Consider the following 12,458-nt stretch of genomic DNA (forward strand, 5'->3'; position numbering starts at 1 on the left):
GATTTCTGTGAACATTAAGGATTTAGGGCTTCATTTACTCGTTTAGGCGTTTAGCCCTTTTTTTTCTTTTTTTTTTTAAAAAAAAACTCCTGAAACGACGCCGTTTAGCATTTTTATTTTCAAACCAAAAACCGTTAAAAAACTGGACGGTTCAATTTGGTTCACCGGTTAACTGCCGGTTCGATTGGTTTTTTGACCGATTTTTCGCCAGACGGTTTCTGACCTTACCCGGACTGGCTAGGTGACCGATTTCCGGTTAATCCGGCTGAACCGGCCGGTCCGGTTCGATTTTCAGAACCATGGTTAAAAAACTAACTCCAATAACTATATGTTAATTATTTTTATAGATTAAAAAAATTATATAAAAATTGGCACTTCCATATTAAAATCTTTGGATCCATCCCTGCTAGCAATATTAGAATCTATCTATTTTATGTAATGTTATAAGACGGAGTGTACTGATTTTTTTTTCATTGGACATTTTTAAGATGTCAGGTATATTTAAGAACACTGAGATGAATGAGAAATACCAGGAGGACGATGACTTTAACCAACAAGAAGAGCTAGTAAGTGACCAATATATGATGGATGAACAGAATGAATTCGAACAAGATTTCAGAGATGAATTTACTGAGGGAGCGTATTTTTCTGAATCTAATCAGTCAGAAGATATCCTTGAAGCTGCTTATGCGGTTGACTCCGTGCAAGACATTACAACTTTGAATTTTAGTAAAAATTTTACGGATGAAATTAGCAAATATCACTTTTCTACTTTGCAGCTTGCATTTGATTTTTATCTGAAGTACTCAAAGTCTAAGGGCTTTAGTGCAAGGAAGAGCAAGACCTTCAAGAATAGTGTTGGCGAGATTTACAAACAAAAGTTTGTATGTCATAGGCAAGGATTCAGGGAGGAGAAATATTACACGATGGAAAAAAGGAAGAAGGAGCCTAGATTGGAAACAAGAACTAGATGTGAAGCTCGAATGGATGTTAAATTTGTACCAGAAACTGGAAGGTGGCATATCTTTTATTTCTCTGACGAACACAACCATGATCTATTGGATACACAATTCAGTGCTATGTTGCCTGCCCACAGAAAAATGTTAGAGGCAGATATTATGTAAATGATGAACATGCTAAAGTCAGGGATTAGCACTTCGCAGATATTTGGTCTTCTAGCTAGTCAAGCAGGCGGGTATGAATTTGTTGGCTATGGTCCCAGAGATATGTACAATGAGATTGCTCGGCAAAGGCGTCAAATTCCTAGTGATGCAGCACGAGTGTTGAAGAAGTTGGAGGCTATGCGGTTGAAGGATCCACAATTATATTTCAAGGCATGTCATGATTCAAGAGGTTTGTTATGTAACTTGTTCTGGTCTAATGGGATTAGCCAACTAGACTACCGACTGTTCGGGGATGTTATTGCTTTTGATGCTACGTACAAGAAGAACAAGTATAGTTGTCCATTAGTCATATTCAGCGGGGTTAACCACCACAACCAAACAATTGTTTTTGCTGCTGCGTTAGTTGTGGATGAAACTACTGATACATATATTTGGCTCCTGTGTCAGCTCATGTTTGCAATGAAGGGCAAGACCCTGACCTCAATAATAACAGATGGGGCCATGGCGATTAGGAATGCAGTGAGAGTTGTATTTTTCAAAGTTAGACATAGATTATGCGCTTGGCACCTTATTCGAAATGCAACTAGCAATGTTGGAAATCCATCGTTTACATCTAAATTCAGAAAAATCATGTTGGGAGACTACGAGATTCCCGTGTTTAAGCATAAGTGGGTTCATCTTATTGAAGAATTTGGCCTTGAGGATAAGCCGTGGGTGATCAACATGTACGAAGAGAAGCATATGTGGGCTACTGCATATATAAGAGGAAAATTCTTTGCTGGCTTTAGAACTACTTCAAGATGTGAAGGTTTACACTCAGTTGTCGCAAGGTATGTGGGGTCGCGGTATGATTTGATAAGTTTTGTAGAGCATTTTCAAAGGTGTGTTGCACACTTGCGCTTTAAAGAATTTAATGCTGATTATGAATCTACACGTGGGGTGCCCGTCATGCAGACTTGTATAGAGCTGCTAGAGAGATATGCTGCTGAGTTATACACTTGATGAGCGGATATTTTATACGCTTTTTGGGGATAATTTCATATAGTTTAGAGTATGTTTTAGTTAGTTTTTAGTCTATTTCTAGTAGTTTTTAGGAAAAATTCATATTTCTGGACTTTACTATGAGTTGTGTGTTTTTCTGTAATTTCAGGTATTTTTCTGGCTGAAATTGAAGGAGCTGAGCAAAAATCTGATTCAGGCTGAAAAAGGACTGCTGATGCTGTTGGATTCTGACCTTCCTGCACTCAAGGTGGATTTTCTGGAGCTACAGAACTCGAAATGGCATGCTTCCAATTGCATTGGAAAGTAGACATCCAGGGCTTTCCAGAAATATATAATAGTCCATACTTTGCACAAGGATAGATGACGTAAACTGGCGTTCAAAGCCAGTTCTCTGCCCAATTCTGGCGTCCAGCGCCAGAAAAGGATCAAAAGCTGGAGTTGAACGCCCAAACTGGCATAAAAACTGGCGTTCAACTCCACAAATGGCCTCTGCACGTGACTCACTTAATTCTCAGCCCCAGCACACACCAAGTGGGCCCCAGAAGTGGATCTCTGCATCATCCCTCATAGTCCACTCATATTTTGTAACCCTAGGCTACTAGTTTAATATTTAAACAACTTTTAGAGACTTATTTTATATATCATGACATTTTAGATCTAAACTTTGTATTCTCTGACGGCATGAGTCTCTAAACCCCATTGTTGGGGGTGAGGAGCTCTGCTGTGTCTCAATGAATTAATGCAAGTATTCCTGTTTTCCATTCAAACACGCTTGTTCCTATCTAAGATGTTCATTCGCGCTTAACTGTGATGAAGGTGATGATCTGTGACATTAATCACCTTCCTCAAACCATGAACGTGTGCCTGACAACCACCTCCGTTCTATATCCGATTGAATGAGTATCTCTTAGATTCTTTAATCAGAATCTCCGTGGTATAAGCTAGAACTGATGGCAGCATTCATGAGAATTCGGAAAGTCTAAACCTTGTCTGTGGTATTCCGAGTAGGATTCAAGGATTGAATGACTGTGACGAGCTTCAAACTCCTGAAGGCTGGGCGTTAGTGACAGATGCAAAAGGATAGTAAATCCTATTCCAACCGGATCGAGAACCAACCGGTGATTAGCCGTGCTGTGACAGAGCGCGTGAGCGTAGTTTTCACTGGAAGGATGGAAGGTAGCCATTGACAACGGTGATCCACCAACACACAGCTTGCCATAGGAGGACGTGCGTGCGTGAATCAGAAGACAGAGGAAAGCAGAGATTCAGAAGACAAAGCATCTCCAAAACTCCAACATATTCTCCATTACTACACAACAAGTAACTTTTAATTTATGCTCTACTGGTTATTCATAATTCAACTGATAAACATAATTGACTTCCTGACTAAGATTTACAAGATAACCATAGATTGCTTCAAACCAACAATCTCTGTGGGATTCGACCCTTACTCACGTAAGGTATTACTTGGACGACCCAGTGCACTTGCTGGTTAGTGGTACGAGTTGTGAAAGGTTTGATTCACAATTCGTGCACCAACACTCATGAGATATTTCTTTTCTTTCAGCCATTTCTCTTTAGAGCTGGATCAATGCGGGTGCTAAACATAGAGAATAACGATGATTGCATAAAGTACATTATGTGTAAGCATGGGAGGCCCGATTTTATGTGGACCGTTGATTTTTATCAAGAAGAAATGATCTTCATGTGTACCTATTTAAGAATGGAGTCATTTGGAATTCCATGCGAACATATTGTGAAAGTTCTGGTTGACAGAGACATTTGTGAGATTCCCCGGTCATTGGTATTGGATAGATGGACAAAAAAGGTTAAATCAGCACTCAATGATCCAAGTGGGTTCATGAGGGATGCTGTTGTTATTAGTCGTCAAAGTGCCTTGATGGAATTTTCTAAACAATTGGCTGCTGTTGCTGCTAAAGTACCAGAGAGATATGAAGAGACACGTGACCTAATTATGGGATTGTACTCATCTTACAAGGCTGCAGACGAAGGCACTAATCAACCCCAGTCAGGTGTAGCTAAAAGTAGCAATCCGTATGTGCATCAAAGCGGTGTAGGCTCAAGACAACCATCTAGGAAGAAGCGGCAACGTTGTAGTGTTTGTCAAATGGAAGGACATAAGAAGACAACATGTCCTTGGAAAAAGGACATTGACAACAACGTTATTGAAGATGAAGCTAATGGTTCGGATGATGGCAACGTATATCCAGAACCGACAGCTGAGTTAGATAGTGATAATTAGCCACCTCCATATATAGTAAATATTTTTGCGGAATGAATCAGTTCCATATTTGTGTTTATTTATTTTTTTGCACTATATTAATGAAATTATATATATTCTTCCAATAGTCATGCGTATGCTTTTTAGATGAAATAATTGTCAACTGAATATCGGTTTGCGAAAAAGTGTAAAAAAATCGCTCAAACCGGCAATATAAACAGTCTGGTCTAGTATTTAAAATCGTCAGATTGAAAACTGTTGAAAATCGTTGAACCGGCCGATTTCACTGGATCGTGCTATCCGACCGGTTCAATAAAAGGACGCCGGTCTGATTAAAAACAACACCAAACGCGTAACGTGTCAACCCCCATTTCCCTAACTCCCTCCCCCCCCCCCCCTTTGTTCCTCATTCAGAATCAGAATCAGAAAAATTAATCTTCAAAATATGTAAATTAGGGTTCTACCGGTAACGTCCATTGTTGATTGCGCCTCCACGACCTCTTCCTTCTTTCTGACTAAAAGTAATTTAAATAAGAAAAAAAAAGTGCTAGAGTGTTTTTTTTTTTTTTGCGGTTTGGTTCGATTTTCGGTTTTGCCACTAAAAACATGAACCGAACCGAACCGGTCAATAGAAAACCCAAATAAACTATTAGAAAGCTTAGTCGAAAAACTGGACCGGATCAGGCGGTCGAACGGTCTGACCGTAAACCGGAGCTTAGACGGTTCGGTTTACTAGTAGAAACTGTTGTTCTAACAACCGGACACAAATTATTATGAACCGGCCAAAAACTGGCCGATTAAACCGGACCGGAACCCGACCTGTTTATTATAAATGACGCCGTATAGAAGTTGAAAGGAAAAAAGGGGATCGCTCGCGTTTAGATCCCTTCTCCAACTCCTTCTTTACTCCTTACTCATCAACAAAATGCCCTAGCCTCCACCAAGGAAATCAACCCTTTTCGTTGCGAAGCCAGCCATGGAAATCGCACCCATCGCCACCACTCCTTGCCGTCACGTAGTGTCGTCCTAAGTGATGTGAAGCCCTTGCCCTCCTCTCGAGCCCCATTCCCGATTCCTCAGTCTCATACATACTCTCAATCATTTCTCTTTGGCACCAATTTTTCTGGCACAATTCCATCTGATTTTAATGGTAGGACAAGCTTAACTTTGGCCATGTTATTGGTTCTGCTTCTTATCTTTGGATTATTTGGTGTTTGAAAGAAAAGAAACCAGAAGAACAATTTGTTGTTGATTTACTGAACTTGCTCTGATTATTGTTCTGTTGTTAACTATTCATTATTCAATGTTCCGTGTTCAAGCTCAAAGGAAGTCCCTAACATAGAAAGTTCTTCCCTAAGCCTCAGGTTTTGTTTTTTTTTTTTTTTTGTTCTGATTCTATTTTATTTAGTTATAGTTCAGTCTTATTGATTCTAATTAGTTGTTGATTCTGATTTTATTTTTTAATTAAGAACATTTTGTTCTGTTTTGATTTAGGGTAATTTTGATTTAGAGTTGATTCTGTACTTTTTGTTTACTTAATGATAACACAGGAAAGGATAATGTGAAAGAGGAAGAATTTGTGGAATTGGTGCACCGTATGAAAATTTTTTTAAATTAGTTTGTTTATATTTTACATTCATTTTGGTTCTATTTCTGATTCAGTTCCTTTTTGCTTTTCTTATTGCTTCTTGATTTTTCTGACTCAGGTTCATTATGTAATTTATATTTCTGGTTTGCTGTTCTAATTTATTTTGTTTTAATTTTTAAAAGACAGAGTTTTAAATCACCTGATATATATACATCGTAGCGAAGTTGTGATTGATTGATAATAGTTGGTGCTTTCCACCACCGTTATTCTTATTGCTATGACCTAGTCAATTTTTTTACAGTTGTAGTTTTTCATACAATGATTCATATGTTCGTATTATGGCTTAATTTTATTACGTAAGAATGTCGAGAATTTTACATTTTCCGAATGATTGAAAAATCGAACATAACCAAACCAACCCAATTTACTGCAGCGTGTACGTATTCATTATCATTAATGCAAACTAAAGGCTTATTAATTGGGTTATGAATTTTGACCTTCTATAAACATGATTATTTAAAATATATATTATTAATCATGTTTGTATCTTTTGATTGAAGATAATGCATGAGCCACGAATTACATACAAAATATAAATATATAGTAAATTACCTAAAAATGGCTACCTCACTTTTAGAAAAGTATCTCTTTCCAAATGCAATATATAGTAATCATGATTAATTATTTTTATGTTTATCGTTATCTAGATTTTTTTATTTATTAGCAATATATATAAATTTAATTAAAATAGAGAGGTCAAATCAATTGATAAAATGAAAATTACAAAATAGAATACAAACAAATAAAAAGAAATTAATTACATAAAATAAAATATAATTCACAAGACATAATATTTGCATGTCATTGTTGTTGAAATAATAAATAAAAATAACATTACTTCATCAAAATAATATGAGTTTTTAGAACTAAAATATCTATATATTGCGTAGAAATAGAGAAAAATTGTGAAAGCCACAAAACAATAAATATCTATTTAAGAAGTCTATGAAAAATAACTAAAGAAGTACATCCATCAAACATACCAAATAAATAGGCAATAACCAAAGTATTAAATTTTATCTAGATTACTACTATAATATTTACATCTCATGGTTTGCGTACAAATTCCAAAACTCATCGACCGACGTTATTATTTGTGACTTCTTATGGTTGATCCGACTTCGGAGTATATGAATAGCGGTTATCATGCGAATATCGTGATCCTCAAGCTGCAATTTATTCACTATAAATTAGTACAAAAAATGGTAAGTAAATATTAGAGAGTTGTTTTACAAATGCGCACCTTATTGTTACCATTTGGTTTAAACTCAAAAGTCATATCCATCCAATTCATCACCCAAGTTGCAGAGTTCAAGCTTAAACTATATTGAGGTAAATCATCTGGCCTTGTAATTTTGTAGTCATGAAATTGTTTATTATACTCTTGAATGCCATCATCTTTGTAAAAGTTTGACTTAATGACTTGCTCCAGTAGGTTTGCCTAATTTCATTTAACTAGTTAGATAATAAAAACAAAATATCAGCAAATAATCTTAGTAAAAAAATTTTTAAATCCTTACTAGTGCCTTGATAACACGTTCACGGTAGTGAATTCTGTCATCATTAAGATGGGTGTCCAAGTGATAGATTGTGCGATCACAAACCGAGATTACCATTAGATACCAGTGATTACCCTCTTGAATAGGAACATATATCTAGACAATAAAATTTACCCGTGAGATATGTTTGTTAATGATAAAAACTACATCCAGCCATGAATATCCAGAAAAATAAATCTTACAAATTTTAAATCAGGAGTATGTTGCATAAATTTATAAATATAATGTTCCATCTTCTTCTCTAAATTTTTCTTGCTGAAGGCATCCACCTAATTCATTAATGCAAAACGAATATAACTGTTAGTACATGATAAAGTATGATTCTATATCAGCATTACATTTATAACTTATAATAAGTAAAATTATCTTGTTAGGGGTTATATCCACATACCACAAATCTCGGTGGAAGTTGCCACGTTGTCTTGAAACTTACATCAGATTGGTCATCAGTGCATCTCAATGCCGCTAATTCAAGAATCTGAGAAATAATCCAAATATAGTACTCGTTCGTGCGAATAATCAGATGTTGTTTAATGAATAGATTATTTGTGTACCTTATCAATAATGGTTCTGTCAGGTATGAAATGTTCAAAGTCTGATCTAATTGCTCTGATTGTATCTGTTACAACAAGTTCTTCCCTGTATCAGTTAAAAACCAAAAACACATTAGATTGGTCCTCATTCACCTACAACAAATATAATATCATATTAACTTACGATGGATCTAGCGAGGCTGAAAATGCATATGCACATGCCTTTATCTGATCTTCCAAAAGACGCATGGTTGGAGTTGGCATAAATTTACACTGCATTGACTACGAATGTTTGACAGCAAAATATTAGCAATACACAACTATATGATTAATTAGCAGTACTCACAAGAGACTAGATATTTAAAGATGTGGTGTCTAAGTGGTAATTACGTCCATAATGGAAAAGAAATAAATAGGTCTTCTATAACCACTTGTGGATTGGCTCAGTGCATAAGATGCCTTTGATTTATTGGATGATTTGGACTCAATCTTTGGCTTTCTAATTCCGCCTAGGGATATGAAGGGTAATTTTTTCTGTATCCCCATAGTGGTATTTCCCTAAAAAGAAATAGATTCTGTAAATTCTTATTATCATTTAAAGAATATAATAGTAAAAATTATGAGTTGTTGTCCATTAATGAACATGCATTACCTTTGATATATTTTTCTTTTTTGTTGCGGCTCTTATAGTTGGGGATACTGGGTTGTCCATATTGATATCAATTTTGAACGCATCATCGTGAAGAAAAGACCTCTTGTCCAGTTCGATAAGATCATCCTCATCGTCTGATATAGCAGTATGAATATCGATAGGCGAACTCTTAGCCTTCAATCTATTTGAGAATGAACGTGTATTTTGTACAGAAAGCTTGGTCGGAGTCTCGAAATCATTGTTCAGACTGAGTTGTGAAATCATTGTCTCAATGCGGCTTACAGATTCAAGAATTTTATCAATCTGTTCGTCCCGAACCATGTTTACAACTCTCATTATCTGCAAAGATTTTAGGTAAAATAATGACATATAAATGTGAAAATACAAAAAGAGCGAGAAAAAATATTTATACTATATAGATTGTATGACATAATATCAATTGCATTACTGGTTGTCAAATTAAATTACCTCCATGCTACGGAGGACCTCTTCTACTTTACTAAACAATTCTTCACTTTTGTTTAGATTCTTGCTTTGAATAACACCGTCATTGATAACTAGGTCATCCTGTAGAAAGAAAACATAAAAGATTAAATTACTCATAATACATTCTACTAAAATTTAAAAATCGATTACGTCTTACCTTAGCACTAGGAATTGTAGTTCCAATTTGATCACCAAAATTAACTGTGATAAGATCGCAGTCTGTAGCCAGTGACATATTCTGTGTATTACATGCATCATTAAGGACTGAATCTTCTTTAGGAGGGATATCCATGATTATAGACAACTGAAGAATATTGTATGAGTAATACTTAAAAGAATTTGTCAACGTATACAAAAATTATTCGGATTGAACACATATATATACACCCGAAAAAGATAACCAAATTTTAATTCTATCTTTTATAAAAAAATTTAAATTAAGTGAATAATCTTAAATGATTAAGATATCTTATCTTTTGGTTAAAATCAAATACAAATCAAATTTTATCTTGATTTTTATTTACAATTTAACAAAGTAAATTTAATTTATTCATATGATTATATCTTATCTATAATTATTTTTAAGTAGATAAATACTCAAATAACAATATTAATACTTCAAGACGCATTAATAATTAAATAAAAATAGCTTCAAAACTCGTTTGATAGTTACTAACTTACTATACGTACTCAAGCCCCCACCAATCAATTGAAATAATAATTTTTGATACTTCAATCGATTGAACTTAGAAAACAATCGATTGAATCAGTAATTAAGTGTACTTCAATCGATTACAATAACAATACAATCGATTGCTTTTGAAATTGAGGATAATTCAATCGATTGAATTTACAAAACAATCGATTGAACCAATTAAGTGTAGGTCAATCGATTACAATAACAATACAATCAATTGTTTTTGAAATTGAAGATAATTCAATCGATTGAATTTAGAAAACAATCGATTGAACCAGTAATTAAGTGTAGGTCAATCGATTACAATAACAATACAATCGATTGAAAATGAAATTGAGACAAATCCAATTGATTGAATTAAAAACCAAATTGATTGAAAATGAAATTGAGGCAAATTCAATCGATTGAATAAAAAACCAATCGATTGATACAGTAATTAAGTTCACTCTAATCGATTACATTATCAAAACAATCGATTGGAACAGTGTTGAGTTATAGAGTCCTTAAAATGCATGATAAAGGATTGAAAAAAATTCTACAAATCAACAGAACCAAGAGAGAAAAAGTCATGTATAGTAAACACCCCTGCAAACTAAAAATCATGCTAAGATGAGATATTACGATTTTGAGACAGAAAACAATAACAATACAATCAAAACGTCAATTTCAAACCACAAAACCTGCCAACTGATAGTAAAAAATACAGTAAATTTAGATCCTTCATACAATGATTTTAATAAGCCAACTTCATCAAATTTCCAAACATAAGTCTCAAACAAAAACAACCCAAATATCATATACACAATGACACATTCATAACTGATATAAGAATTTCTTCATTCTTCGACAAAATTTCTTTATGGTCCAGGCCTTGGGATGATGCCCCTTGGATTTGTGATGCCTAGATTTGTGTATAGAAGATCAATTTCTTCTCCTTGACGATTGATAGCTTCAGTTTGCCTGTCTTGACGCTGCCTCATATCAACAAATTGCTCCTCCATATATACTCTCATGCTTCGCAATTCATCCATCAAATCTCGTATTGTTGGTGAAGGAGGGGGTGGTGGGGGGGTTCCTGTGATTGTGCTTGCACCTCAGGGTCTTGTGGTTGTCCTTGGACCTAAGGTTCTTGGGCATTCGGATCTCTTCCCATCTGTCTTAGAGTGCTGTCATCAATCTTGGCTACATTACTCAAGACGACACTCTTCTCTTCTCTCAAGTCAATTCCAAGCCAGTTGAAAATCTTGGTCCAATGGCAAGCATATCCTAAACCAACACTTGATTTTCCTTTCTTCATTTCAAGCATATGATGAACCATAAAATAAGGCCAATTTATCTCCTTTCCAGTCACCATAGCTCAAAGCACTAGAATATCTTTGTTAAACAAGATTCCATGATTATGTTTTCTTAGAATCAACATGTATGAAAACAAATACATCAATATACGCTGCTCATTACCCAACCCACTGCAACTTATATTATCTCTAGCATCCATTTGTGGATTCTCATACTGTAGACTCTGCAAACCAACCAACCTATTATATTCACCCCATTCCTCATCTGTCCCAATACCTCCAGTAAATTTTTCCCCATGATAAACTAAATTCTATTGTTCAGCTAGTTCTTGCAAAGTAACTCTATAATGACTTGACCCTAAATCAAACTCAATCAGCGGCATTACCTCCTCACCCTCTTCATTAGGTTGAGGAACAACATAATTTAAAGTATTATAAACAGCCCTAACCAAGTTCGGGTAATAATCATCCTTAATTTGTACAAAATCAGTTAAGTGTTGTGTTTGCAAAGCATTCCAAACCAAGTTATAATGTCTACCTTGAATGAACTCGGCTGTTATGTACCTGGGAGGAACAATTGCCCTTGACTCGAACTTCTCCACATAGTTGTTCAGTGTCCTTGGAGACGGCAGCCACCTTGCCATGTAATGTGATGAAGGAACCAGTCTAGCGGAAGCAGAGCTTTCTCCCTCAACCCTGGCTCTTTTCGTGTTCTTGGTTCTGGCCATTTTGGGGATATTGATTTGGTGGATTTTGTAAGGAATTGGAGAAGAAGAAGAGAGAAGAAGAAGACGCTTTCTGGATTCGATAAGAGAGGAGAGAGGTGCAGAAATGGGGCACCGTGTTATTTTAAAACGTTACAGAAGAATGAATACCCATGGTTTGGGTTTAATATATATCGAATTTGAAATTTCAATCGATTGGATTACAATATCAATCGATTGAATGCCGAAAAAAACACATTTACATCACTTTCCAATCAATTGAATTCTCAAACCAATCGATTGAATTGGAAGTCACGTGCAAAGTTCAATCGATTGGGTAACATAACCAATCGATTGAATAGTGAGACCTCTAGGCTCTAGTTGCAAACACACATTTCAATCGATTGGATAGCACAAACCAATCGATTGAAATTGGCAAATTTATATTGTTTGGGTGAAAACAATCGATTGAGTCACAAAAGCAATCGATTGTTTTGGTGAGACCCTAGGTTGTTT

At 35.3% G+C, this 12,458-nt stretch overlaps 1 protein-coding gene across 1 annotated transcript; it reads left to right on the forward strand.

Moving 5' to 3' along the window:
- The first annotated feature begins 1,124 nt into the window (after window positions 1-1,124).
- Window positions 1,125-2,126, forward strand: LOC112721241 (protein FAR1-RELATED SEQUENCE 5-like). Its single transcript, XM_025772311.1, has one exon. The coding sequence runs from the start codon at window positions 1,125-1,127 to the stop codon at window positions 2,124-2,126; it is 1,002 nt and encodes a 333-aa protein (XP_025628096.1).
- Window positions 2,127-12,458: the final 10,332 nt, after the last annotated feature.

The sequence above is a fragment of the Arachis hypogaea genome, chromosome 11, assembly GCF_003086295.3.
Source record: "Arachis hypogaea cultivar Tifrunner chromosome 11, arahy.Tifrunner.gnm2.J5K5, whole genome shotgun sequence".
Taxonomy (NCBI): Eukaryota; Viridiplantae; Streptophyta; class Magnoliopsida; order Fabales; family Fabaceae; genus Arachis; species Arachis hypogaea.